Genomic DNA, 26246 nt, shown 5'->3' with positions numbered 1-26246 from the left:
AATAAGTTAATACTCCAAAGGGGACCTCTGATGTTTAGGATTTTTGGCACCTCAGGCTAGCTGAGTAACTGTCCTCCCATTTTAAATACAGAGCACCATAAGCAAAGTGTTTTCACTCATCTTTTTGCAAAAAGATCTTCCTGGGGATTCTTGACATTTCTTTGTCATCTCAAGCACAGGGGTGGCATGTTATACTTAGCCATAAAATTATTACCCATGCCTTATCCAAATCAGGCATTTTAATACTTACTTTTTTGAAATCTCTTCAAATATACTGGTTCTTAATAACCTTTGCTGCTTAAATTCTTCCAAGTAATGAAAGTTTCCTTTAAGAATCACATGTTGGTATAGAATTTCAGCCCAATCAGGAACAAAGTCATAGGCCTCAGCCACAATAGAAGCCTTAAAAGAATGGAGAGAAGAATACCATTAGAGCCTATCTGATGTAAAATTGAAAACTTAATGCTGCATATACATTGACTGATCATTATCAATCATACTAAAAGGCTCCGTCTATCAGAATTGGTGTCAGTTTGACATTTTGCTTCCCCTAAAGCCCCAAAACACAGTCTTTCCTTGAGTGGATTAATACTAGTAAAACTGCTGAAAAATCTTTTTCATACTATACTCTGTAAGAAACAGTGAAAGGGCCAATTTCCTGAAACCATCTCTCATTACAGGACTGAAACCAGGCCCCCAATAGCCCTGATTCCCTGTGCTAACCCGGGTGCACCATTCTGTAAAACACTGCAGCTAAGAGGTGCTTGCTGAACCCCTAGCAGGGATGTTCTTCTGAACCTCAACTGTCTAAGGGGTGAAAGTGTCTGCCTCCCTGCTGGTCTAACAATGTGTCTCACCATTCTCCAAACATGCTAGCAAGAAATACTACAAAAAAAGGCAATTTGTATGTCCGACAGCTAAGTCAGGAGAGCTGAACTGTCCTGGTTCTGACACTAACCCTGAGACTAGACAAGTCAATCTTAGCCCCATTAGACGGATAGCAGGAGAGAGGATGCTGGCAGTGCTGGCTAGATTTTTCTTCCGTGCTTACCTGGTAGAACCGAGGTAGGGACATGATGCAGTCCATCAGCCTGTGGCGACCTAGGTTGATAAGCATTGTGTTTTGGCCAGTGTTCAGAAAGTGAATCTGCAGTGTCAGCAACTTGGTGAGCCTGTGACAGTGCAGGGCCTGTCGCACACAGGAATCCTGAGGGACAGGGTGGAGGGATGCAAAAGTGAACTTTAGCCATCATCTCCCAATGAAGCCTCCAGCAACTGAGCCCTCCTCCCCCTTCTGCTGCCAATTGCCCCATGACTCTCTTGGGAGAGCCCAGGGACAAAATTCCCAAAGGTACCAAGCTGCAAACCAGCCTAAACTAAGACTCCATGGTTACCTTCGCATAACTCTCGGCGGCATCCAGCATGAGAGTCAGGGCCTTCAGTAGCAGCTGCTTCAGTTGGTGCCCATTCTTGATACTATCCTCTGCAAAGGAGTAAAAGAAATGGGAGTGTGCCTGACTCCCACGGCTGGCTACTCCACCACATCAGAGTGATCACCGGCTGGACTAGAAATATCCCAGCTCGTGTTCACAAGGAGCAGATATGTCTCAGTTAGAGGGTATTGGGCCAGAAGTACACAGTCTGGAATAGAATTTAGTGCCCCATCTAGTTCTTCATTTCTTTCTGAAACATCAAGGCAGGCTTACATGGCATCAGCATACACATTGGTTCCTGACAGATGACCTGGACACTCAGGCTACAGGGCAGACAAATGCCTTCCAAGTCCCCTTACATCACTTACCTGCCCAGCTGGGGTGGCATTCAGTAGCTGCTAGAAGCTGAGGTGGGTTTTAGTCAATACAATGAGCTACTGTCTTTTTAAGCCCTAAGAACCATCCCTGAGGGTGCTACTGTGACCTCTACTCACCCCAGGGCTGAGACTCAATCAGTTTCAGCTGGATGCAGGCAGCTGCCTCATGGTTCTCCCCGATTTCCCTGCACATGCTGAAGCACAGGGCAATCATGTTGTGCTTCTCACTGTCCCCAGGGCGGCAGCGTTTGATGTAGTCAAGTAGGGCTGTCTTCAGGGTACCACTCTGCCCAGAAAAAAGAGAAACACCAAGGTCTCAACTAGGGACTGCAAGGCAGGCAGGCCTGGCTGAGTCCCTTGGTTCTTAAAAGTTCCTTAAACACCCAAGAAAAAGGAAAAGAAAAATTAATATAAAAGTTTATGCTATCCTGAATATAAGGAAACAGGTACATCCTCTTTGCTGTTGGGAGTATGAACAGTAAAACCTGTCAGAAGGGGAAGCCTTAAAAATGCACACGTGTTATTCTAACAACTCCATTTCTAGATCCATCCCTAAAGAAATAAGCAGGCAGAAGTGCTAAGATGGATGTAACAAGGATATATAATGGCAAACAATTAAAAATAATGCAGATGTTCAAAATAAGGGCTAAGAAAATACCTTGTAGCCATTTAAACTGATGTTGACTTGGGAAATATGTTTATCAAGTGAGAAAGGCAGACTCATATTTGGACAGCATGATAAAAGCTTTATTAAAAAAATTAAGTATGTATGTTTATATGTTTGTGAGTATGTATGCAAAGGAAGGGCCTATACCAAAATGTTAGCAATGGCTATCTCCACATGGTAGACACAGGGCTTTTTTCTGTGTTCTGTTTTCCAAGTGTCTTAACTTTGAATATGCATTACTTTTGTAATAAGAAAGTTATTAAAAGAGAATATTTAAATGTAGAAACAAAAATGCCTCAAAAACAATTTAAATACCCTTTGGGAGATCCTAAAGATGTTCAGGACTCGTCTCCTGATGACTAGCTGGTCTGTCCTGAAACTCCGCACTGAGGAGAATTTTCTTTGCCTCTTAATCCTGCTTGGCTATCCCAAGTTCCCAGAAGCCAAAAGTGTACTGTGGTTTTTAAATCCTCAGAGGTGAAATGGGCTGAAGCAATGACTCAGCCAAATAAGTGACTTGAAAACAGGCTCTGAGTGACATGCTGGGCATCACATAAGCATGCGGAGGACAGACAAACGCCCAGAGTCCAAAGGCCTGGCAAATCTGGCCTTTGCTTCCAAGCCTCCTTTCTGGTCACCATTATAAACAGCTCCACAGCTTCCCAGGCCCAGGCCTTGGCATTCACTTCCTAATAGCTCTCAGCAACACACTCGTTTATGGTCCCCTGAGAACTCCACTGTAAAATTAGCCCTCAGACATGGCCTTCCGAGCTGGTCAATCCATTTCTGCATGACTCAGAAAAGGTTTTTGCCCCTGTCAGAGCAGACACTAGATAGCAGAGGCAGGTGATAGCTGAGGTGAATATGCACAAACTTATTTTCTTCACTCGTTAGCACCTGTTACCACATTCACTATCTGGTCTGAAATCTGCAGCCTTACACTACTGGTTACAGTACAAATCCTAGGGAGGCCCTTAATTCGCTCCCTGCATATCCCAGGGGTTTACTCTGATTGGGGTTATTTCTGAGAAAGTGTAAGACTCCTGAAAGTCAGTACATGTCATCCTGGAGCTCAAAATACCATACACCTACCGGATCCAACTTCTTCCTCATCAGCACTTCGAAGTAGTGCTTTTTATGCAGCAATTCAAAAATGTATGTCATCTCATTGTACCTTCCAATGCCAGTGAGGAGACGCACCTGAAAAGGAAGAAGGCAGCTTCCATCAGCATCATTTGGAATTCTCTGAGCCAGACCACTGCCCTCATCAAGGTTGCTTGCAGATGCCAAGCTCCAGGGGTAGAAGGGCTAATGACCAGGCTGCCTTGCTGAGCTCCCTCTCGTACCCAACCAAGGGCCGCTTCTGGGGGATTCAGAAACCCTAGTCACACCACTTGCTGCTCTCTCCTCTATTGTCTCTAAAAGTGACTATTTGGGGAAGCATAGGAGGCTTGTGTTGTCAGCTTACTTCAATTCAGAGGTAAGAGGTAGGTCTGAGCCTTGTTTTGGGGGAAAATACAGCTGTCTTAGCCTCTGGCAAGGGGGATGACACCCTGGAACATGGTAGAGAACCTCTCGATTTCTCCTTTGGAACAATCTAATTCTGACCGAACTTAGAGCCTGGAGCAGAGGGCTGCCCAGCGGGCTACCAAGTAGGTAGTGGTATCCAGATGAACAAGTTCCGTAAGAATCAGCCCTGGACTGGCCCCTAGTCTACCTGCTCTCAAAGGTTTCCCTAGGATGGAAGGTGGGGATGAGGGATTTACTTACCACCAGCCCATACTCCTCGTTGGGGGCCAAGTGGTTGTCTGTGAGCAGCCGAGCAGCCTGCAGAACTCGGATGATGCCCTCCATGTGGCATGTCAGCGTGAAGCAGTGATGGGCCAGAATCAGCAGCTCTGTGGCTGGTTAGGTAGGGTACTGGTCAGATAAGATTGTGAACCCTGGCCACCCACTGTCTACACACAGCCTGGAGAAGACTCTTCACCAGTCCTCTGAGATCCCTGGCCGCACCAGCTCCAGCTCTGGGACAACTCCCCCCCCAACCCCCCAGAGGATGTCTAAATTCTTCTCGGTGACAGTACAATCTCTCCCCAAAGACAGTCATGTAGTAACAGCACAGTGACATTTTGAGGCCCAGGCACATGAGAACAAGGAATCCTTGACTTCTAATGATGGAGACACTCTGGAGACAAACTGATGGAGTTCATGCCAACATGAACCCGAACCCGAGGGCAGTCTCTATCTCAGTGAAGAGTCCTGGGGCCTAATCAAGAGCCACATAACGTTCTGCACTTCCTCTGAGAGAAAGAGAGAGGGAAACACCAATTGGTTGCCTCCTGCATGCATGCTGAACAGGGGTCGAATCTGCAACCTGGGTATGTGCTCTGACTGGGAATCAAACCCTCCACCTTTGGTGCACGGGTGACACTCCAACCAACTGTGCCATACTAGCCAGGGCAATATTCTGCACTTCTGATGGCTTTCTAGATTAACGAGAGATTTGACTACATACAAATTCCAAACTATTACACATAATCACTGTAAGCGAATTAAAAAGCCAACTGGGAAAAATGTTTGCAATGTTGAAGACAGCAACAGGGTTTCCAGCCTTAATACATGTGCCTTTTGGGTCTTGGTACCTGTGGAACCATCCCCAAACCTAACTACTGAGCAATCTTGAATAATAATCCTTCAGGCCTTGGTTTGGACATTTCCTCCAAAAACATTTCTTGACCCTCATCAGTCTGGCTCTTACTGTGTCACACCCCTAGTCTGGGCTCCAGGGACTGCTGCTTTATGTTCACCACATCCCTGGTTTTTAGAGTACTTAGCACACAGCTGGTACTCTGTACATACTATGGACTGGACTGAGAAGAGATATAGAAAGTTATTTTTAAAGTAAAACTGTTCAACCTTTAAAAACTTATTTGTTCACTAAAGATCATTAAAATGCCCTTTTTGGGTCTATCAAATTTGCAAAGTGGAATGGGTTCCAGGAAATACTACTTTCACCTCTGCTTAAATGGAAGAAGTGAACTTTTTTTTCTGGAGTAAAAGTTGATAATATATATATAAGCTTTAAAAACATCATGGAAAGATGTTAATGACAGCATACTTTTGAATCATAGTTCATCTTAGGGAAATAATCATGGGTGTGCACATAGATTTGCCTATAAGGATGTTTGCCAGTATATTAAGACAGCAGAGGAGGAAACCAAGATGGCGGCATAGGTAAACACCGGAAATTACTGCCTCTCACAGCCACTTCAAAAGTACAACTAAAAGACAAAACGGACATCATCCAGAACCACAGGAAGGCTGGCCGAGTGGAAATTCTACAACTAGAAGGAAAGAGAAAAGCACACTGAGACTCAGAGGAGGTGCAGTGTGGAAGTAAAGTGCAGAGGTACGGAGGCACACGCAGAAAGGGCTGGCGGCTGAGGACACGGCTGTCTTTTTCAATCGGAGGGAGACACAAGCTCCCAACGACTCTGAATGCCAGTTCCGGGCGAGTCTCTGGGGACCCAGATTCATACGGGGAGAAACTGGACTGTCCGGCATCGGGCAAAACTTGAGAGCGGCTTTCTCTCAGAGGTGCTTGCAGCGATTACTGTGGAACAGTGAGACCCGGGGCCTCTTAGGGCAGGGCTGAGGATCAGCCATAGCTGTTTGCGCCACCCTGTTGATTCCCTGAGACTCCGCCCCACCCAAGCTGTGCACAGAGACTTTTGTGTATGAAAGGCCTGGCCTTTTGCAATCTAAAATTACCTAACTAACTGCAGCTGGGTCAGAGAGACCCAGAACATCCAAAAGAAGGCCCAAGGCCCCACAGCAGCTTACATTGCTTCACAGCTGGGCCTCATCTGGGCACCTCCAAACTCCAAACAAAGAAGAGGAATCTGCAGATCTCTCTGTAGCTCCTGCTGGGTAGCCTCAGAAAGAGGCTAAATTAGCACCTCCTTAGGGATCCAAGAGTCAGTGTACCCAGTGGTCAGAGTGGGACCATCCAGATTACAGCTCCTCAGATCCATAAGGGACACACTCAGGGGGCAGACTCAGTGAGCACCAAAACCCCACTGAAGCAAGTCTTGCCCCAGAAGGGTGTCTCCAGCACAGAAGTTCTCCCACCATAACCACAGCTGATTCTCAGCCAATTGGCCTGGAGGTCAATTCCTCCCAGTGATACCTACAACAATCAAGGCTTAACTACAACAAGACTGTGCACAAAGTCCACAAAGGGGTGCACCAAGAGTGTCCACCTCAGGTAATAGGGGAGGCTGAGCCACTGGGCCCTAGAGGACACCTAGTACACAAAACCACTCTACCCACACAGGGAAGCATAAAAAATGCGGAGACTAAGAAACAGGTCACAAATGACAGAAATGGAGGAAAGCAAACTACTGGATATAGAGTTCAAGACCACGGTTATAAGGTTTTTCAAGAATTTTCTAGAAACCGCCGATAAATTTAGTGAGACCCTCGAGGATATGAACAAGGACCAACTAGAAATTAAGCATACACTGACTGAAATAAAAAATATTATACAGAGACCCAACAGCAGACTAGAGGATCCCAAGAATCAAGTCAAAGATTTGAAATACGAAGAAGCAAAAAACGCCCAACCGGAAAAACAAAAAGAAAAAAGAATCCAAATATATGAAGATAGTGTAAGGAGCCTTTGGGACAACTTCAAGCATACCAACATCCGAATTATAGGGGTGCCAGAAGAAGAGAGAGAGCAAGATATTGAAAACCTATTTGAAGAAATAATGACAGAAAACTTCCCCTACCTGGTGAAAGAAATAGACTTACAAGTCCAGGAAGCACAGAGAACCCCGAACAAAAGGAATCCAAAGAGGACCACACCAAGACACATCATCATTAAAATGCCAAGAGCAAAAGACAAAGAGAGAATCCTAAAAGCAGCAAGAGAAAGAGAATCAGTTACCTACAAGGGAGTACCCATACGACTGTCAGCTGATTTCTCAACAGAAACTATGCAGGCCAGAAGGGAGTGGCAAGAAATATTCAAAGTGATGAATACCAAGAACCTACAACCAAGATTTCTTTATCCAGCAAAGCTATCATTCAGAATTGAAGGTCAGATAAAGAGCTTCACAGATAAGAAAAAGCTAAAGGAGTTCATCACCACCAAACCAGAATTATATGAAATGCTGAAAGGTATCCTTTAAGAAGAGGAAAAAGAAGAATAAGGTAGTTTCTCTCTCATCGATGTTTCTAACTCTCTATCCCTCTCCCTTCCTCTCTGTAAAAAATCAATAAAATATATTAAAAAAAAAAAAAGAAGAATAAGGTAAAGAAAAAAAATTATGAACAACAAAGTGACAACATATACATATCTATCAACAAGTGAATCTAAAAATCAAGTGAATAAATAATTTGATGAACAGAATAAACTGGTGAATATAATAGAATCAGGGGCATAGAAAGGGAGTGGACTGACAATTCTCAGGGGGAAGTGGTATGGGGGGTACGGGAAGGGACTGGACAAAAATCATACACCTATGGATGAGGACAGTGGGGCTGGGGGGTAAGGGCAGAGGGTGGGGTGGGAACCGGGGGGAAAAAAGAGGAACAACTGTAATAATCTGAACAATAAACATTTAATTAAAAAAAAAAAGCGCACCCTGGTGTCAGCCCGTTCTGTGCCTCTGCACATCCTAAAAAAAAAAAAAAAAAAAAAAAAAAAAAAAAAAAGACAGCAGAAAATTGTAAATAATATAAAGTCCCACAATAGGGTCTACAATTTTTTAAAAAATTGATTTTAGAGAGAGGAAGGGAGAGGGAAAGAGAAACATCGATGAGAGACAAATGTTGATTGGCTGCCTCCTGCACACCCCTACTTGGGATCAAGCCCGCAACCCAGGCACGTGCCCTGACCAGAAATTGAACCGTGACCTCCTGGTTCGTAGGTTGATCTTCAATCACTGAGCACACCTGGGGCAGGGTCTACAATTTTTAATTACATATAAGAGAAATACTGTGTAACCATTAAATATGATATAGGATATCCTCGGGGATTCACAACAAGAAATAAATTTTAAAAAATCAATGTTTTAAAAAATGATATAGGAGAATATTCAATGGAAAGATGTTAATGTCAGCATATTCATAAATTATAAACAATATGCAAAGCTGTCATTTTTGAAAAATAAAAGCCTATTATTTTGCATAGAAAAAGATCAGAGGGACACATATTTCTGAATGCCTGAAATGAACTAGACATTGTGGAAAGTGAGTGAGCTTTTAAATCACAGACTGGGTTCAAATACCAGTTCTGCCATTTAATAGTTAATCAACTTTTCTAAGCTTCAGTCTCCTAAAGTGGGGACAATAATATCCACTTTATAAGGTAATTTAAGAGTGAAATAAGATAAATATGCCAAATGTTAAAGGTTTACCTTTTTGTGTGATTTTAAATTTGGGGCTGCTTTTCCATACATATCCTCTAAACTTTCTTTAATGAACTTATGGCTTTCTGCCAAGAACTTATAAACTATTCTGGAGGAGTAGGGGTGAGAGCAGGAGGGATCCAAATTTAGTTTTGGAAAGACTAGCTCTAAAAGACTTCTTGAAGACCTGCTTGGGCCCAAAACATGAGAAAATGGCCAAGAACTTACTGCAGGACAATTCCCCATGGGGAACGGAGGAAATCTTTTCCAACAACTTCATGCCTACCAAGGTGCGGTCTTGACACAAAGTGGTTAGCTGAAGAAATGCCTGGCTTTCTTCTGCTGGGGTGACCATCTGCTTCTGTCCTGTACAGAAAGACATGGGGAAAGGCACTGGTTTACCTGGAGACAGTTGAGAGAAAGATAAGAGCCCCATGCTGCGCTGGCCTGGGCACCAGGAAGTAATGCTGAAGGAGTTCCCAGTGCAGCTCTTCTCTTGGCCTAATGGTCAGCTGACACAACAGCAGGAGTTCATTAGCTCAGAGGAAGGCACAGCTACTCAAAGCATAATTGTAAAACAATGAATGAACAAAAAGCGATTACAACAAAATAAACGCAATGTATTTTCCTCTTATGAGTGCAACCTGGCAACTTGAGAGGGCAACATGCAGGACATATGAGCATAACATCCAAATCCTTAACACTAGATACTTGTGAAAGTTGTCTGAAAGGCTGAGGAAGCTGAAGGGAGGGTACCTGCTCCCTCTGATGGGGACAGTAGCTCCCGGGTCACCTCTTCGGCCACAAGGTCAGCCACCCTTTCTGGCTCCAGGCCCTGAGTGCTGATGAAGGCTTGGGCTCGCTTGCATCGGTCAGACTGCGGAGAGGCCAAGATTGCTCGGAGTATGGCCTCACCATCCTGAGCAGCAACATCTGTGTAGGAACAGCCCAACTCCTGAAAAGACAAGTCAGTCAAAGCTACTGCTAGGAGCCAGGTAAAAGCTAGCCGCTTCTGAATTCTGATGTGGACAGGCTGCATTGCTTGCCATGAGCAGGAACCTTAAAAGAAGCAAGCACTGTATTCCAGTTCTTTCCACCACTTCACCAAGGAGCTGGATCCAAGGAAGAGAGTCTTGTCTTCAAAAAGCATCAGGTGACTTATCTTGTATTGAACACTGAGTTTTTCAAATGTTATACAATGTGAGAAAGTTGAATAAAAGGTAAGAGCCCTTTCCGTGGTGTTCCCACAAGCTGCATAACCCTCCATTTCCAAGGAAGCCTCTGAACCTTACCCAAGGCAAGTGGCATTACTGCTCCACTCTGTGTCTCCCGTGCTCTTCCCTCTGCACTTAGCATCTACTGTTTTTCTCCTTCAGTCAGCACAAAGCCACAAACAGTTCCTGGCTGTACTGCTCCTGTCTTTAGGGTCATCATACTCCATTTTATTTTATTCTAAACTTATTTTGGGCTCCCCCTGACAAGGAAAGCTCCTGAAGCAAGACCTAAGATTGGAAGGGACTCTCGTGGTCAAATCATTTATAGATCAAGAACTAGGGTTTAAAGAAGTGAAATGTCTGGCTCTAATTTCTGGTTGGCTAAGCTGCAGCCAGCACTCAAGTCACCATGGCACTTGGGTAGGCATCCTCCCCATTATTTCCAAGAAATGATTTGTATCCTGACAAGAGCTCTACTCCCAGGTCACGATCATCATCTAATGGGCTGACTTGGCAATGTGCAAAATCTCCCTCGAGCTTCACGCTTCCCTCCCTCTCAGAGGGAGGTTCCTTTGGAGGCCCCCCCCCCCCCCTTTGGCACTACCTTGGAAAGTTCATACAGACAGAGGACCCGTCGGCAGTAGTTCTTCCCATGGAGGCATTTGTGTGTCAGAGTTTCCAGATTAGTCACCATTTCATCACTGGGGGGCAGCATCACAAATGACTGACTCTCCAAACTTGAAGCTAGAAGCAAATACAGATTGAAGGTGGTGGGTAGGGGGTGGTGGTGACGAAGCTGGTAAGTTAAGGCCTCTCCTCAGCCCACTATGGCTCTGCCTCTCTGCCCACAACTTACTGCACTGCACCCCCATCAGTCCCCCTGGGTCTGGGTCCACTTGAACTTCCTTCATTGCCTTCTTCTTCAGGAAATCCCAGGCTGAAATACCTCACAGGCCTCATAGGGTACAAAAGACTCAAAGCCACCTAACGAGCACTCTAGAGATGATCACCAAAATTGACTGATAGACTCTCCTCCACACCCTCTCCTCCTAATTTCCCTTATCAAATAAGTCAACAGGTCTAGCTGACTGTATCTCCAAAACGCCTCTCCATCACCACCTTAGTTCCAGCCTTCAGCACCCGGCATCTAAGAGGCTGTCACTGGTCCCTGCTGCCAGCCTCCCCTTGTCTCCAGGTCAATCTTCCACATACTCATCAGGGTCTTTCTTAAAATGCAAATCATACAAAAAAAGGATCATCTGGATAGATACCTTAAGGGAATAGTAAAATTAAAATCCACTCCTGATTAAAAACAAACAACAAATAAATGCTCTTAGTCTGAAATAGAAGAAAGCTTTCTTAATTTGATCAAGTGTTTCTATTAGGTAAAAAAAGTAGATTATTTATGTAACACTATTTCTAATCGCAAAAACAAAATTGAAAATTTAAATCTGTATCAATAGAGCATTGTTAAATAGTAGTCTATCCGCATAGAATACTCTGTGGCCATTAAAAAGAATGAGGCCGTCCTCACTTTGGCAGCACATATACTAAAACTGGAACAATACAGAGAAGATTAGCATGGCCCCTGCGCAAGGATGCCATGAAAAAGAAAAGAAAAAAAGAATGAGATCAATCAATCTGTGTACTGAAAAAAAAATGTAGAACAATGTAATTTTATTTTTGTAAGAAAGAAATTGTGTGTGTGTGTGTGTGTGCATGCGCACTGGCACACACAAGCCCACAAGTAGAATACAATGCATGCCAAGCAAGTAAATACTTATTTTAGGGAATTTGGTAGGGTGGTGTTGAACGGGTAAATGATTTCACTTTATGCATTTATGTATTGTGTTATTTGCTACACTAAACATGTAATACTTTTGCATTTAAGATATTATCCATTAAAAAATACACTTTAGCCCTAGCTACTCTGGCTCTGTAGACAGAGAGTCAGCCTGCAGACTGAAAGGTCCCAGGTTCGATTCTAGTCAAGGGCACATGCCCAGGTTGTGGGCTCGATCCTCAGAAGGGGGCGTGCAAGAGGTAGCCAATCAATGATTCTCTGTCATCATTGATGGTTCTAGCTCTCTCTCCCTCTCACTTCCTCTCTGAAATCAATAAAAGTATATTTTTAAAAAATACACTTTAAAGACCAAAGTAAAAAGCAACTCAGACCATGTTATTCCCCTATTTAAAATCCTTCTTCGGGGGTTCCAGTTCTAGGTAAGGAGATCACTCCACTCTTCTCTCCCACTGAACTCAACATAAAACCTGGACACTGCATGTAGCACCATACAAGGACTCTGAAATGGAAATAGTAGGCGGTGGAATGCAGATAACCAGAATGACCACTTTCTTCCCCTCTAGTAACCGCCAGCCTGAAGGCAGTGCCACCTAAAACCCAGAACTGAGCACTAAGGCTCACGGAGAGAGTGTGCTCCCCAGGAAAAGCCCTCTAGTATGGGCTCAAGGAACTCCTAATGCTCATTCTCTCTCATCTCAGCTCCTAAGCAACCCTTTGGCCTTGGTGACAGAGGCTGATGCAGCAGGTGGCAAGAACCAAAACTTAGAAAGGAACCTTCTTTGAGGATCAGAGGAGCTCTGGTCTCAAGAGGGTGGAGTGATCCTGTTCCTTTTTCCATTGGCCCCCCGTAAGGTGGCGCTGGATGCAGTCAAATTCAGGGAAGTGCATGACAGAATGGGGTAACTAAACCTCCAGCTTTTGGCCAGAGGACTGAAAAGGGAAGCCTCAGAAAAACAGAAAGCACTCGGGAGAGAGATTCAGGAAAGCAACATGAAGGTGTTTATAAAACTGAATTAACAGATAAACCACTGCCTAGGACTAGGTCATAGACTGACCTGAGGATCGTACACACATGGATGGATCGGAATAGTATCACAAAGACTTTGAAAAGTGCACTGGGTTGGCCCACAGAAAGTGGGTCGGAACCTGTAGCCTAAACCTAACCAGGTCAAATGCCTGCTAAAAAAATATCAAAATTCTTCATAGGATTTAAATTAAGACTCAGAATCTCATATCATACTATTCAAAATGTTTAAATGCAACACAAAATTACTCAACATACAAATATACAGGAAAATTTCAACTCATGTGAGAAAAGACAACAGATGACAGAGTACTAAAATGACACAAATGTTGAAATTGTCTGATTAAGATTAAAGCAACTAGCCTGGCTGGTGTGGCTCACTGGTTGAGCATCAACCTAAGAATCAGGAGGTCATGGTTCGATTCCCAGTCAGGGCACATGCCTGGGTTGTGGGCTTGATCACCAGTGTGGTGTATGCAGGAGGCAGTCGATGGATGATTCTCTTTCATCACTGATGTATCTCTCTCTCTCTCTCTCTCTCTCTCTCTCTCTCTCTCTCTCTCTCTTTCTCTTCCAATCTGAAATCAATTCAAAAATAAAAAGATTAAAGTAGCCACTATACAAATGTTCCAACAAGCAATTATGACTGCTCTTATGATAAACAGAAAATCAAATTCTTAGCAAATAAATAGGTGTAAAGAATAAAATGGAAATTTAACACTGAACAATAACTGAAATTTAAAAATCACAGAAATTAAAACACTTAATAGCAGAATAAAAATGCCAGAGAAGTCTGGCTGGCTGGTGTTGCTCAGTGGTTGGGTGTCAACCCATGAACCAGGTCATGGTTCGATCCCTAGTAGTGTGGGAGGCAGCCGACAGATGATTCTCTCTCATCATTGATGTTTCTATCCCTCTCCTGTCTAAAATCAATAAAAACATTTTTTTAAATGCTAGAGAAAACAGTCAGTGAAACTGAAGACAGATGAAACAGAAATTATCCAATCTGAGCAATAGAGAGAAAAAAAAAACAGAAAAACTGAACAAAGCCTCAGGGACTTGTGAGACACTAATAAAAGTTCTAAGATTCATGTCCCAAAAGGACTGGAGTAAGAGTATGGTGCTGAAAAAAGTATTTGAAAAGATAATGTCTGAAAACAACCTAAATTTGGTGGAACACACAAAACTACATGTTCAAGAAGCTTAGTGAACCCCAAATCAGATAAATACTAAGAAATACATGCCCAGCCACATTATAATCTAACTGCTGAATACCAAAGACAGAAAAACATCTTGAAAGCAACCAGAGAAAAATGCATTATTTATATGGGAAAAAAATAATTCAAATCACTGCACATTATTCATCAGATACCATGGAGGTCCAAAGGAAGTCGTACAAAAGATGGCAGTATAGGTAAATGCCGGTACTCGCTGCCTCCTACAACCACATCAAAATTACAGCTAAAATACAGACCATCCAGAACTGCCTGAAAGCTGGCTGAATGGAAGTCCTACTACTAGAGGAAAAAAAAAAAAGTCCTGCCCTAACCGGTGTGGCTCAGTGGATGGAGCGTCGGCCTGCAGAATGAAGGGTCCCAGGTTCGATTCCAGTCAAGGGCATGTACCTTGGTTTCGGGCACATCCCCAGTAGGGGGTGTGTAGGAGGCAGCTGATCGATGTTTCTCTCTCATTGATGTTTCTAACTCTCAATCCCTCTCCCTTTCTCTCTGTAAAAAAATCAATAAAATATATTTTTAAAAAAAGAAGAGAGAGAGATTTCTTAAGAAAAAAAAAAAAGAAGAAGAAGCAGCCCTACAACTAGACTGGTAGGAAGGGTGGAGAGGTGGAATAGGCTGCTTTGGCACCCACATGGGCCATCTGTTTAATCAGAGGCAGATTGTCCCTGCTGACACCACCATGAAGAGCAAGGGGTCCCAGACCCACACCAGACCCCCAGCCCAGGGTCCCAGAACTAGGAAGAGAAATCCCCATAACTTTGGGCTGTAAAAACCAGTGAGGATTGTGGCTGCAGGACACAGAGGCTGCTGGAGACCCAGGTGTTCCTCTTAAAGGGCCAGGCACAAACTTACTTGGATTCACTTCCTCTGAGATCCAGTGCCCTGAGTCACCGGGGAACCCAGACACATACTAGGAGGAACTGGGTTGTCCGGCATCAGGGCAGGAACTTGGGGGCGGCCTTCTACCAGATGGAGGTGCTCACAGGGGTCATTGGTCCTATGCCGAGACCTCCCCTGTCCCAGGGCTGACTGGCAACCATATCTGAGTCGCCATCAACCTGGAGAACGCTGTTTGCTCCACTGTGGTGATTCTCTGAGACCCCGCCCCATCTAATTTGCAACCCCACCCAAGCTGTTTGCAGCAGCTTTTCCATATGAATGGCCTGTCCTGGCTCAGACTTCAGACTGCTAAAATCTCTCAAACAAGCTTCAGCTGGTGTCAGGGTGCCCCAAATCTATCAGTAAAAGGCCCAAGACCTGGCACTAGTACCAGCCTACCTTGCTTCACAGCTGGGCCTCACCTGGGCACTTCTTAGCCCAATACAAACAGCAGCCATCTGCAGATCTCTCTGTAGCTCCTGCTGGGTGGCCCTCAGAAGTGGCTAATTTTGCACCTTCCTGAAGGCCCTCAAGCCAGTGCACCCAGTGGACAGCTTCAGACATACCAGATTACAGCTCTATATATTCACAAGCGACACAATCAAGGGGCAGACTCAGTGAGTACCAAAGCCCTACTGAAGCAAGTCCTGCTCCATAAGGGTGTTTCCTGCACAGTAGCTCTCCCACTGTAGCCATAGCTGGTCCTCACAGCCAATTGGCCTGGAAGTCAATTCCCCCCAGTGATGCCAACAGCAATCAAAGCTCAACTACAAGACTGCACACAGCCCACAGAGGTGCACCTAGAGGGCCCAGCTCAGGTGCCTGGAGAGACTGAGACACGGCCGTATAGGACACCTACTACATAAGGCCACTCTACCAATTCCAGGAGACATAGCAGCTCTACCCAAACACACACAGGGAAGCAGCCAAAATGCAGAGACAAAGAAACATAAAACAAATGAAAATAATGGAAGAAAGCAAACTACTGGATACAGAGTTCAAAACCATAGTTATAAGGTTACTCAAGGGTCTTCAAGGAACTTAGTGAGACTTATAAGGATCTTAGTGAGAATTCCAAAGACATGGAAAAGGACCATTCAGAAATGAAGCATACACTAACTGAAACAAAGAATAATTTACAGGGATTCAACAGTAGAGTAGAGGATTCAAATCAACAATTTGAAATATGAGGAAGCAAAAAACACCCAATCAGAAAAGGAAAAAAAAAAGAATCCAAAAATATGAAGAGAGTGTAAGGAGTCTCTGGGACAACTTCAAGCATATCAACATTCGCATTATAGGGGTGCCAGAAGAAGAGGGAGAGCAAGATATTAAAAATTTATTTGAAGAAATAATGACAGAAAACTTCCCCTACCTGGTGAAAAAAATAGACTTACAAGTCCAGGAAACTCAAACAAGAGTCCCAAACAAGAGCAACCCAAAGAGGACCACACCAAGACACATCAAATTAAAATGCCAAGGGCTAAAGACAAAGACAGAATCCTAAAAGCAGCAAGAGAAAGAGAGCGCCCTTGTCAGTTAATTTCTCAACAGAAACTATGCAGGCCAGAAGGAAGTGGCAAGAAATATTCAAAATGATGAACAGCAAGAACCTACAACCAGATCCTTATTAGGGGGAGAACCAAGATGGCGGCATAGGTTAATGCCGGAGTTTGCTGCTTTGAACAACTACTTCAAAAGTGAAACCAGAAAACGGAAGAGACATCACCCAGAACCACAGGAACGCTGGCTGAGTGGAGGTCCTACAACTAGGAGGAAAGAGAAACGCATACGGACACTCAGAGGAGGCGCAGTGCTGAAGTCAAATTCTGAGGTGCGGAGTGCGCTCGCGGAGCGGGCTGGCGGCGGAGGGCGCGGTTGGCGTTTTCAATCAGGAGGGAGTCGCAGACTCTGAGCTCCAGATACAGGCGAGTCTTTAGGGACCCAGACTCAAACGGGAGAAGCGGGACTGTCTGGCTTCGGTCAGAGCGAGTGCAGCTTTCTCTCCGAGGTTTGCAGCCGTTGCTGGGACTCAGAGAGGCAGAGCCCCTGGGGACAGGACTGAGAGCCGCCATAACTGCTCTCTCCGGCCCACCCTGTTGATCCTGTGCGACCCGCCCAGCCCAAACCCTGCACAGAGGCATTTGCCGGATAGCCTCAGGCAAAGGCTAGATTAGCACCTCCCTAGAGGACAGAAGTTCTCTCACTGCTGACACAGCTGATTCTCATAGCCACTTGGCCTGGAGGTCAAACCCTCCCTGGTATTAGCTACAACAATCAAGGTTTATAAGACTGCGAACAAAGACCACTAGGGGGTGCACCAAGCAAGCATAACAAAATGCGGAGAAAAAGAAACAGGACAAAATTGTCAATGGAAGATATAGAGTTCAGAACCACACTTTTAAGGTCTCTCAAGAACTGTTTAGAAGCCGCCGATAAACTTAATGAGATCTACAAGAAAACTAATGAGACCCTCGATCTTATATTGGGGAACCACCTAGAAATTAAGCATACACTGACTGAAATAATGAATATTATACAGACTCCCGACAGCAGACCAGAGGAGCGCAAGAATCAGGTCAATGATTTGAAATGCGAGGAAGCAAAAAACACCCAACCGGAAAAGCAAAATGAAAAAAGAATCCAAGCCGAAACCGGTTTGGCTCAAGTGGATGGAGCGTCGGCCTGTGGACTGAAGGGTCCCAGGTTCGATTCCGGTCAAGGGCATGTACCTGGGTTGCGGACACATCCCCAGTGGGAGATGTGCAGGAGGCAGCTGATCGATGTTTCTCTCTCATCGATGTTTCTAGCTCTCTATCTCTCTCCCTTCCTCTCTGTAAAAAATCAATAAAATATATTTAAAAAAAAAAAAGAAAAAAAAAAAGAAAAAAGAAAAAAGAATCCAAAAATGCGAGGATAGCGTAAGGAGCCTCTGGGACAGCTTCAAGCGTACCAACATCAGAATTATAGGGGTGCCAGAAGAAGAGAGAGAGCAAGATATTGAAAACCTATTTGAAGAAATAATGACAGAAAACTTCCCCCACCTGGTGAAAGAAATGGACTTACAGGTCCAAGAAGCGCGGAGAACCCCAAACAAAAGGAATCCAAAGAGGACCACACCAAGACACATCATCATTAAAATGCCAAGAGCAAAAGATAAAGAGAGAATCTTAAAAACAGTAAGAGAAAGAAACTCAGGTACCTACAAGGGAATACCCATACGACTGTCAGCTGATTTCTCAACAGAAACTTTGCAGGCCAGGAGGGAGTGGCAAGAAATATTCAGTGATGAATACCAAGAACCTACAACCAAGATTACTTTATCCAGCAAAGCTATCATTCAGAATTGAAGGTCAGATAAAGTGCTTCACAGATAAGGAAAAGCTAAAGGAGTTCATCACCACAAAACCAGGATTATATGAAATGCTGAAAGGTATCCTTTAAGAAGAGGAAGAGGAAGAAAAAGGTAAAGATACAAATTATGAACAACAAATATGCATCTATCAACAAGTGAATCTAAGAATCAAGTGAATAAATAATCTGATGAACAGAATGAATTGTTGATTATAATAGAATCAGGGACATAGAAAGGGGATGGACTGACTATTCTTGGGGGGGAAAGGGGTGTGGGAGATGCGGGAAGAGACTGGACAAAAATCGTGCACCTATGGATGAGGACAGTGGGTGGGGAGTGAGGGCGGAGGGTGGGGCGGGAACTGGGAGGAGGGGAGTTATGGGGGGCAAAAAAAGAGGAACAAATGTAATAATCTGAAAAATAAAGATTTAATTAAAAGAAAAAAAAGAACCTACAACGAAGTTTACCCAGCAAAGCTATCATTCAGAATTGAAGGTCAGATAAAGAGCTTCATAGATAAGAAAAAGCTAAAGGAGTTTATCACCACCAAGCCAGTATTACATGAAAAGTTGAAGGGTATTCTTTAAGAAGAGGAAGAAGAAGAAAAAGATAAAAAATATGAACAGTAGCCCTAACTGGTTTGGTTCAGTGGATAGAGTGTTGGTCTGCAGACTCAAGGGTCCCAGGTTCAATTCTGGTCAAGGGCATGTACCTTGGTTGTGGGCACATACCCAGTAGGGAGTGTACAGGAGGCAGCTGATCGATGTTTCTCTCTCATCAATGTTTCTAACTCTCTATCCCTCTCCCTTCCTCTCTGTAAAAAATCAATAAAATATATTTTAAAAAACAAAACGCCGTGACTTATATTTATAAAAAAAAATATGAATAAAATGGCAATAAATACATATCTATCAACAATTGAATCTAAAAATCAAAATAAAAAAATAAGAAATCGAATGACCAGAATCGAACCTGGGACCCTTGAGTCCACAGGCCGATGCTCTATCCAATGAGCCAAACTGGTTAGGGCAGTGTCGGCAAATTGTGGCTCAAGAACCACATGTGGCTCTTTGGCCCCTTGAGTGTGGCTCTTCCACAAAATACCAACTTCTGCACATGGGCCACAAAGTTTCAATTGCACTGTATGTGCGCGCCCAGACGTGGTATTTTGTGGAAGAGCCACACACAAGGGGCCAAAGAGCCGCATGTGGCTCGCAAGCCGCAGTTTGCTGACCACGGGGTTAGGGCAATGAATTTTCTATATCCAGCAAAAACCATCCCTCAGAAATGAAAGTGAAATAGAGACATCCTATATAGTCTACACTAATAAAAGAGAAAAATGGTAATTGGCGTACGGCGATACCTTTTTCATTGGCTAATCAGGGCTATATGCAAATTAACTGCCAACTAAGATTGGCAGTTAACTGCCAACAAGATGGCGGCTAATTTGCATATGTAGGCACAATGCAGGGAGGTGAAAGGGAAAGCAGGAAGAAGCCCCCTGCCACTGACAGTGATCGGAAACCCAGGGGGAAGCTAAGAGCTGGGGGGCAGGGCAAAGGCAGCCCCAGGGCCGCCTTTGCCCTGCCCCACAGCCATGATCGGAGAATCAGGCGCCTTTGCCACCCTGGCCAGTGATAGCAGGAAGTAGGGGTGGAGCCAGCGATGGGAGCTGGGCACGGTCGAAGCTGGCAGTCCCAGGAGCTAGGGGTCCCTTGCCTGGGCCCAAAGCGAAGCCCACAATCGCAGCGCCCCCCGCTGCCACTGCAGGTCCCCGCTGCCTGGGCCGGATGCCTAGGCCAGAGGCATTAGGCCTGGGCAGGGACAGAGCCTGCAACCGCAGGGAGCTGGGGGTCCCCTGCCCAGGCCTGACACCTCTGCCGGAGGCCTCAGGCCTGGTCAAGGGGCCGATCCGGTGATTGGTGATCGGAGGGTGATGAGGGTCAACTCCTCTGGCTGAGGCATCAGGCCTGGGTGGGGGGCGGAGCCGGGGATTGGGGGGATATGATGGTCCCCTTGCCCAGGCCTGAAGCCTGGGTCAGAGGTGTCAGGCTTGGGCAGGGGGTGGAGCAAGCGATCAGAGGGAGATGGGAGTCCCCTGCCCAGGCATGATTCCTGGGCCAGAGGCCCCAGGCCTGGGCGGGGGCCAGAGCCAGTGATCGGGGGGAGATGGGGGTCCCCTGTCCAAGCCTGACACCTCTGGCGGAGGCGTCAGGCCTGGGCAAGGGGCCGATCAGGTGATCGGAGGGTGATGGGGGTCAACGCCTGAGGGCTCCCAGTATGTGAGAGGGGGCAGGCTGGGCTGAGGGACACTCCCCCCCCCCACACACACCCAGTGCACGAATTTCGTGCACCAGGCCCCTAGTAAAAAAGTAATATGCAAATTGACCAAACAGCAGAACGGTCGCTATGACACGCACTGACCACCAGGGGGCAGATGCTCAATGCAGTAGCTGTCCCCTGGTGGTCAGTGGGCTCTCACAGGGGGAGCACTGCTCAGCCAGAAGCCGGGCTCACAGCTGGCAAGCGCAGCGGTGGTGGCAGGAGCCTCTCCCGCCTCTGTGGCAGTGCTCAGGATGTCTGACTGATGGCTTAGGCCCGCTCCTGGTGAATGGGCCTAAGTCATCAGTCAGGCATTCCCCAAGGGCTCCCAAACTGTGAGAGGGCGCAGGCCAGGCTGAGGGACCCCCCTCCCCAAGAGTGCACGAATTTCATGCACCAGGCCTCTAGTTCTTATATGAAGAAAACTAATGAAGAAAATCAAAGAGAATCTGTCACTAACAGACAACTCTAAAAGAATTACTAAGAGAACTCCTTTAAGCAGAAGAAAAAAGAAATCAGAAGGAAACTTGAAATATCAGGAACGAGGGAAGAACAACAAAAGTAGTAAATATCTTAGTAAATATAATAAATTATTTTCTCCTTGAGTTTTTAAAATATACTTTTTGGTTGAAAGCAAAATTTATAGCATTGTTTGATGGGTTTCCAATGTATGTAGATATACAACTAGGATACAAAGAGAGAGAAATAAAGTGATCTACATGTGGTAAAGTTTCTGCATTCCAGTTGAAGTGGTAAAATACCAACTTTAGCCAAATATATGGTGAAGGAAGATGATTTGACTTTGGGTTGTGGGTACACAATACAATATACAGATGATATATCATAGAAATGTACACTTGAAACCTATATGATCCTATTAACTAATGTTGTCCCAATATATCTAATAAAAAATACTGACTTTAAATATACTGGAACGTTAAAAATGTATAATGTAATCCCTAAAGCAAACAATTAAAAAGACTATGCAAAAATATAAAGTTACAATAACTAAAATTGAAGACTAAATTTAAAAAAATGTTCATAATTAAAAGTCTTTCAAAACGGAATTTTTAAGGTACAGACTGTTTTACTGGTAAATTCTATTGAACATTTAAAGAAGAAATAACACCAATTCTACACAATGTTTTCCAAAAAATAGAAGAGTTGGAAGAACTTTCCAACTCATGAAACAAGCATTGCCCTGATACAAAAATGCAACAGTAAGAAAAGGTACAGATTAATATTGCTCATAAACATAAATACAAAAATTCCCAAGTAGCAAATTGATTCCATTAATATATATCAAGAAGAATAATGCACCATGATCAATTGGAGTTTATCCTGGGAATGCATAGCTGGTTCAATATGAAAAAAATCAATTAATGTAATCCACCATATTAATAGTTTAAAGAAGAAAACACGTGATCATATCAATGGATGCGGAACAAACATGACAAAATTCAACACTGATTCAAAACTCTCAGCAAACTAGGATTAGAAGGAAACATATTCAACTTAAGAAAGCACATCTTCAAAACATCTACAGCTACTATTGTGCTTAATAATGAAAGACTGAATGCTTTTCCCTAAGATCAGTAGCAAGGAAAGAATATCCAATATACTGGAAGTCCTAGCCAGTAAAATAAAGCAAGAAAAAGAAACAAAAGGCATACAGATTGGAAAGGAAGAAATAAAACGGTCTCTATTTCATGACATGATTCTCTCTTAGAAAATCCCAAGGAATCCAAGTAAACCCCTAAAGTAAGCAAGTTTAGCAAGGTCGCAGGATATAAGGTTAACATAAAAGTTAACCATATTTCTATACACTATCAATGTACACCTGGAAACATGATTATTGTGTAGAATAAAGTTCAATGAACTACAGTGGGGCCTTGACTTACAAGTGTCCCGACTAACAAGTTTTTCGAGATACAAGCTGTCTCTCGGCCGATTTTTTGCTTTGAGTTGCGAGCTAAAATTCGGGTTACGAGCCAGCTTCAGATACCCCACCGCTAGTTGGCGCAGCGAATGTCACAGTGAACGCCACAACATCAGCCTAGCATCACGTGTCTCACTTGTTCACTTTAAGATTTGACATACGAGTAATTTGAGTTATGAGCTCCGTCACGGAACGAATTAAACTCGTAAGTCAAGGCCCCACTGTAATTACAAGTCAGATGGAGTCCCTCTAATTTTGATACACAGCTAGTTATCACATAAGTGTTTCTACTTCATCAACTAGTTAATTAACTAGCCTATGGATTACCTAGAAAAGAGTTGTTATCCTTTTAACAGTGTAAATATTATCTCAAAAGAGACCCTTTGCTTCCTGGAAAGAGTGCCAACACACTGGTTAGGACTGAGGGCAGCTTGATCTCCTTTACTTACTGCTTGAGACTTTCCTTAGAGGAATGCGAGGTTCTTTTTCTTCCTCCAGCAGCTCAGCACTTTGTAGGAGAGCATGGATCTCTGGCTGTAGGTCATCCACACTAGCTTCCCCTGAAGCCAGTGCTCTGCAGTGCAGTACCAAGGCAACATCTTGGTTATAGAAGTGAAAGTACCGGCATACTCTACTGGCTTCATGCACACAACCATCATCCAATAGGCGCCCAATCAAAAAGTTTAGTGACTCCTGCTCCTTCCAATCTAGTCTGTTCTCACAAGTCTCTTTGGATGGAAGGCCATTAAGTTCTAAATATTTTGATGTGTTCAGGGCAGCCAACTTGGAGAATGAAAATTCACTGGCTAGGCTGTCAAAGAAAAGTTCACCACTAGCTGAGATCTGTTGAGAAAATGTGGGCTCTCTTTCCTCCTGGTTTCCTCTGAGGGTGTGCTGGGTGATACGGCAGAGCCAGATCTGCTTCTCCAGCTCCTCCAGCTCCTCCACAGGGACCAGGTCCTCCTGAGCAAGCCAATGCCCTGCCAGGGTGAGCAGCAGATGGCACTCCTCAGTGCTGCTCTGTCCCTCCTCAGTAGGGTACTCACGTGCCACAAGGGCCTGGGCTGAGAAAAAGGAAGAAGCTGCTTTGCTTGAAATGGAATTTTTCTTAAAATTCTCATGGCATTTTTTCCAGAAGTCAATTCTTGTTTGTTTCAGGGACCACTGGTCAATGTGTTTTAAGGTCTGTATTTCCTGTGTTACCTGTGAAATTTTATTAAAAAGTATCATAAATGCTACTGTTCCCTAATTACACCATACTTTTTAAACCCAAGTCAAAGAATATGAGGCATGGCTACAGATGTTTCTGGGTATTTTATCTGGAAAGTTAAGGAATGGAAAACAATTTTAAATTTATCCAATTGAATGGGGTTCAAGGAAAAGCCACCTAAGCCAACCTTATATTTAAAGCGTACATTCTTGCCCAGCCGGTGTGGCTCAGTGGTTGAGCATCGACCTATGAACCAGGAGGTCATGGTTCAATTTCCGGTCAGGGCACATGTCCGGGTATCAGGCTTGATCCCCAGTTGGGGTTGTGCAGGAGGCAACCGATCAGTGACTCTCTCTCATCATTGATGTTTCTATAGCTCTCTCCCTCTCCCTTTCTCTGAAATCAATAAAAATATGTAAAAAAAAAAAAAAAGAAGAAATCATTGATGAAATAGTTTAAAAAAAAAGAGAATAAAGAATACATTCTTCACCCTGGCCAGTATGGCTCAGTTGGTTGAGCGTCATCCCATGCCCCAAAGGGTTGCTGGTTCAATTCTCAGTCAGGGCACATATTCAGGTTGTGGGTTCAATCCCCAGTTGGGGTGCATACAGGAGGCAACTGATCAATGTTGCTCTCTCCCTCTCCCTTCCTATCTCTCTAAAATCAATAAAAACAATAATAAAGCATACATTATTAAAAAATGGGAATTCTAGGCTCATCCACTTCTGAAACTAATGTGTATCAAAAGTAAAAAAGCCTCATCTCCTATAAATTGCATATCTCATTTGATTTTTGGTTTATTGATGGTTCAAAAAGCTAAGATTTTTTGTTGTTGTTAATCCTCACCCAAGGATATTTTTTCCATTGATTTTTAGAGAGTAGAGGGAGGGGGAGAGACAGAGAGAGAGAAACATTGATGAGAGACACATTAACTGTTTGCCTGATGCGTGTGCCCCAACCAGGGCCAGGGATCGAGCCTGCAAACAAGGTACATACCCTTGACAGGAATCAAACCCGTGAACCTTCAGTCCACGGGCCAATGCTCTAACCACTGAGCAACTGGCTAGGGCAAAAAGCTAAGACTTTAAATAACTTAAAAGACTTATGTTACCTTACCTCTTCAATAACCAAGTTGTCCACAGGTAACTCAGCTAATTCTGCTACCCTCTTAGCCAAAGCAAACTGTCCATTCGTCTCCAGTTTTTCCAAAATAGATTTACATTCCTGCTGAAAATTCTGAAGGCTATAGTTGGTAATAATTACATTATTAATGGCTATGGATGTATCCTTCAAAATGTGGCTAAGGATACACAGCTTCTTTACATCTGGACCTGTACCAAAGAAAAGAGGATATAAACACTTCATTAAAAAAAATGCCACTATGGCATTTTTAATTAAATATCAGGAAGGGAAATATGTATATTTAAAATAATAATGTGGTTAAAGGAAAAATAAAAAACCTCTTTTTCTAGCTTGGTTAATGAGCAGAGGAAGCCATAGGCAGCTCCTTTATAGTAAGATCTATTAGAGGTTGGCACATGGACTCAACCCACACATCTGGCTTTAAACACAGAGCAGAGGTTGGTGGTCTACTATGCAGTAGCAACTCCAGTCAATCTTGGGAAGATTTGGCCATTCATTCAGGTCAGTCTCATCTCTTTCTGTATTTTTCTCCTACCTTGAACAAATTTGTTTTTAAGATTGTTCACTTGTTCATTCAATGCGGTGTCATGGGTATTAAGACACAGACTTGTAGAGCAGCTGAAACTGCAGCTGGCCAGTAGCACATTGTCTTCAGAATGGAGCATCACTTGCTCCTCTGGATATCTATCTACTTAACCCAGTGAGGCCCAGCTGAGCTCTTCCTGATGTCCCTGGGAAATTCTTATCCACAGTAACATTAGGGATTCTCTGCCAACAACTTATGTGGCTGTTTTTTTAAAAATATATTTTATTGATTTTTTACAGAGAGGAAGGGAGAGGGATGGAGAGTTAGAAACACCAATGAGAGAGAAGCATCGATCAGCTGCCTCCTGCACACCCCCTACTGGGGATGTGCCCGCAACCAAGGTACATGCCCTTGACCGGGATCAAACCCGGGACCCTTCAGTCCGCAGGCCGATGCTCTATCCACTGAGTCAAACCGGTTACGGCTTATGTGGCTGGTTTTGCTCCCATTCCCAAATAATCTGAGAATCCTATGTGTGCCCTACCATAGGGGAAGAGCAAGAAAAGCATTCTATATGTGCCTGCTCCAATGTCACCTGCTGGGCTGTGGTCTGATTCAGGTAATTCAGAGACAGTGAGACATCCTGCACAATAAACACCAGTGTGAGCATGCTGCGTTTCTTTGCTGGCATCATATAAA

At 44.1% G+C, this 26246-nt stretch overlaps 1 protein-coding gene across 1 annotated transcript in view; it reads right to left on the bottom strand.

Moving 5' to 3' along the window:
- Window positions 1-26246, bottom strand: part of SPG11 (SPG11 vesicle trafficking associated, spatacsin) — a 106427-nt gene that overhangs the window by 13766 nt on the left and 66415 nt on the right. The window contains exons 29-39 of the mRNA XM_081112393.1: window positions 24995-25209; window positions 23118-23871; window positions 10712-10851; window positions 9650-9848; window positions 9122-9259; window positions 4248-4381; window positions 3570-3677; window positions 1928-2096; window positions 1395-1483; window positions 1052-1207; window positions 251-402 (exon numbers count right to left, since the gene is read on the bottom strand). Of these exons, the coding sequence (XP_080968519.1) occupies window positions 251-402; window positions 1052-1207; window positions 1395-1483; window positions 1928-2096; window positions 3570-3677; window positions 4248-4381; window positions 9122-9259; window positions 9650-9848; window positions 10712-10851; window positions 23118-23871; window positions 24995-25209 (2254 nt within the window). The remainder of the gene's footprint in view (window positions 1-250; window positions 403-1051; window positions 1208-1394; window positions 1484-1927; window positions 2097-3569; window positions 3678-4247; window positions 4382-9121; window positions 9260-9649; window positions 9849-10711; window positions 10852-23117; window positions 23872-24994; window positions 25210-26246) is intronic.

This window comes from Myotis nattereri (genome assembly GCF_964212035.1).
Source record: "Myotis nattereri genome assembly, chromosome: 1".
In the NCBI taxonomy this organism is placed as follows: domain Eukaryota; kingdom Metazoa; phylum Chordata; class Mammalia; order Chiroptera; family Vespertilionidae; genus Myotis; species Myotis nattereri.
The sequence above is the reverse complement of the archived record's forward strand: the minus strand, read 5'-3'. Positions and strand labels throughout refer to the sequence as shown.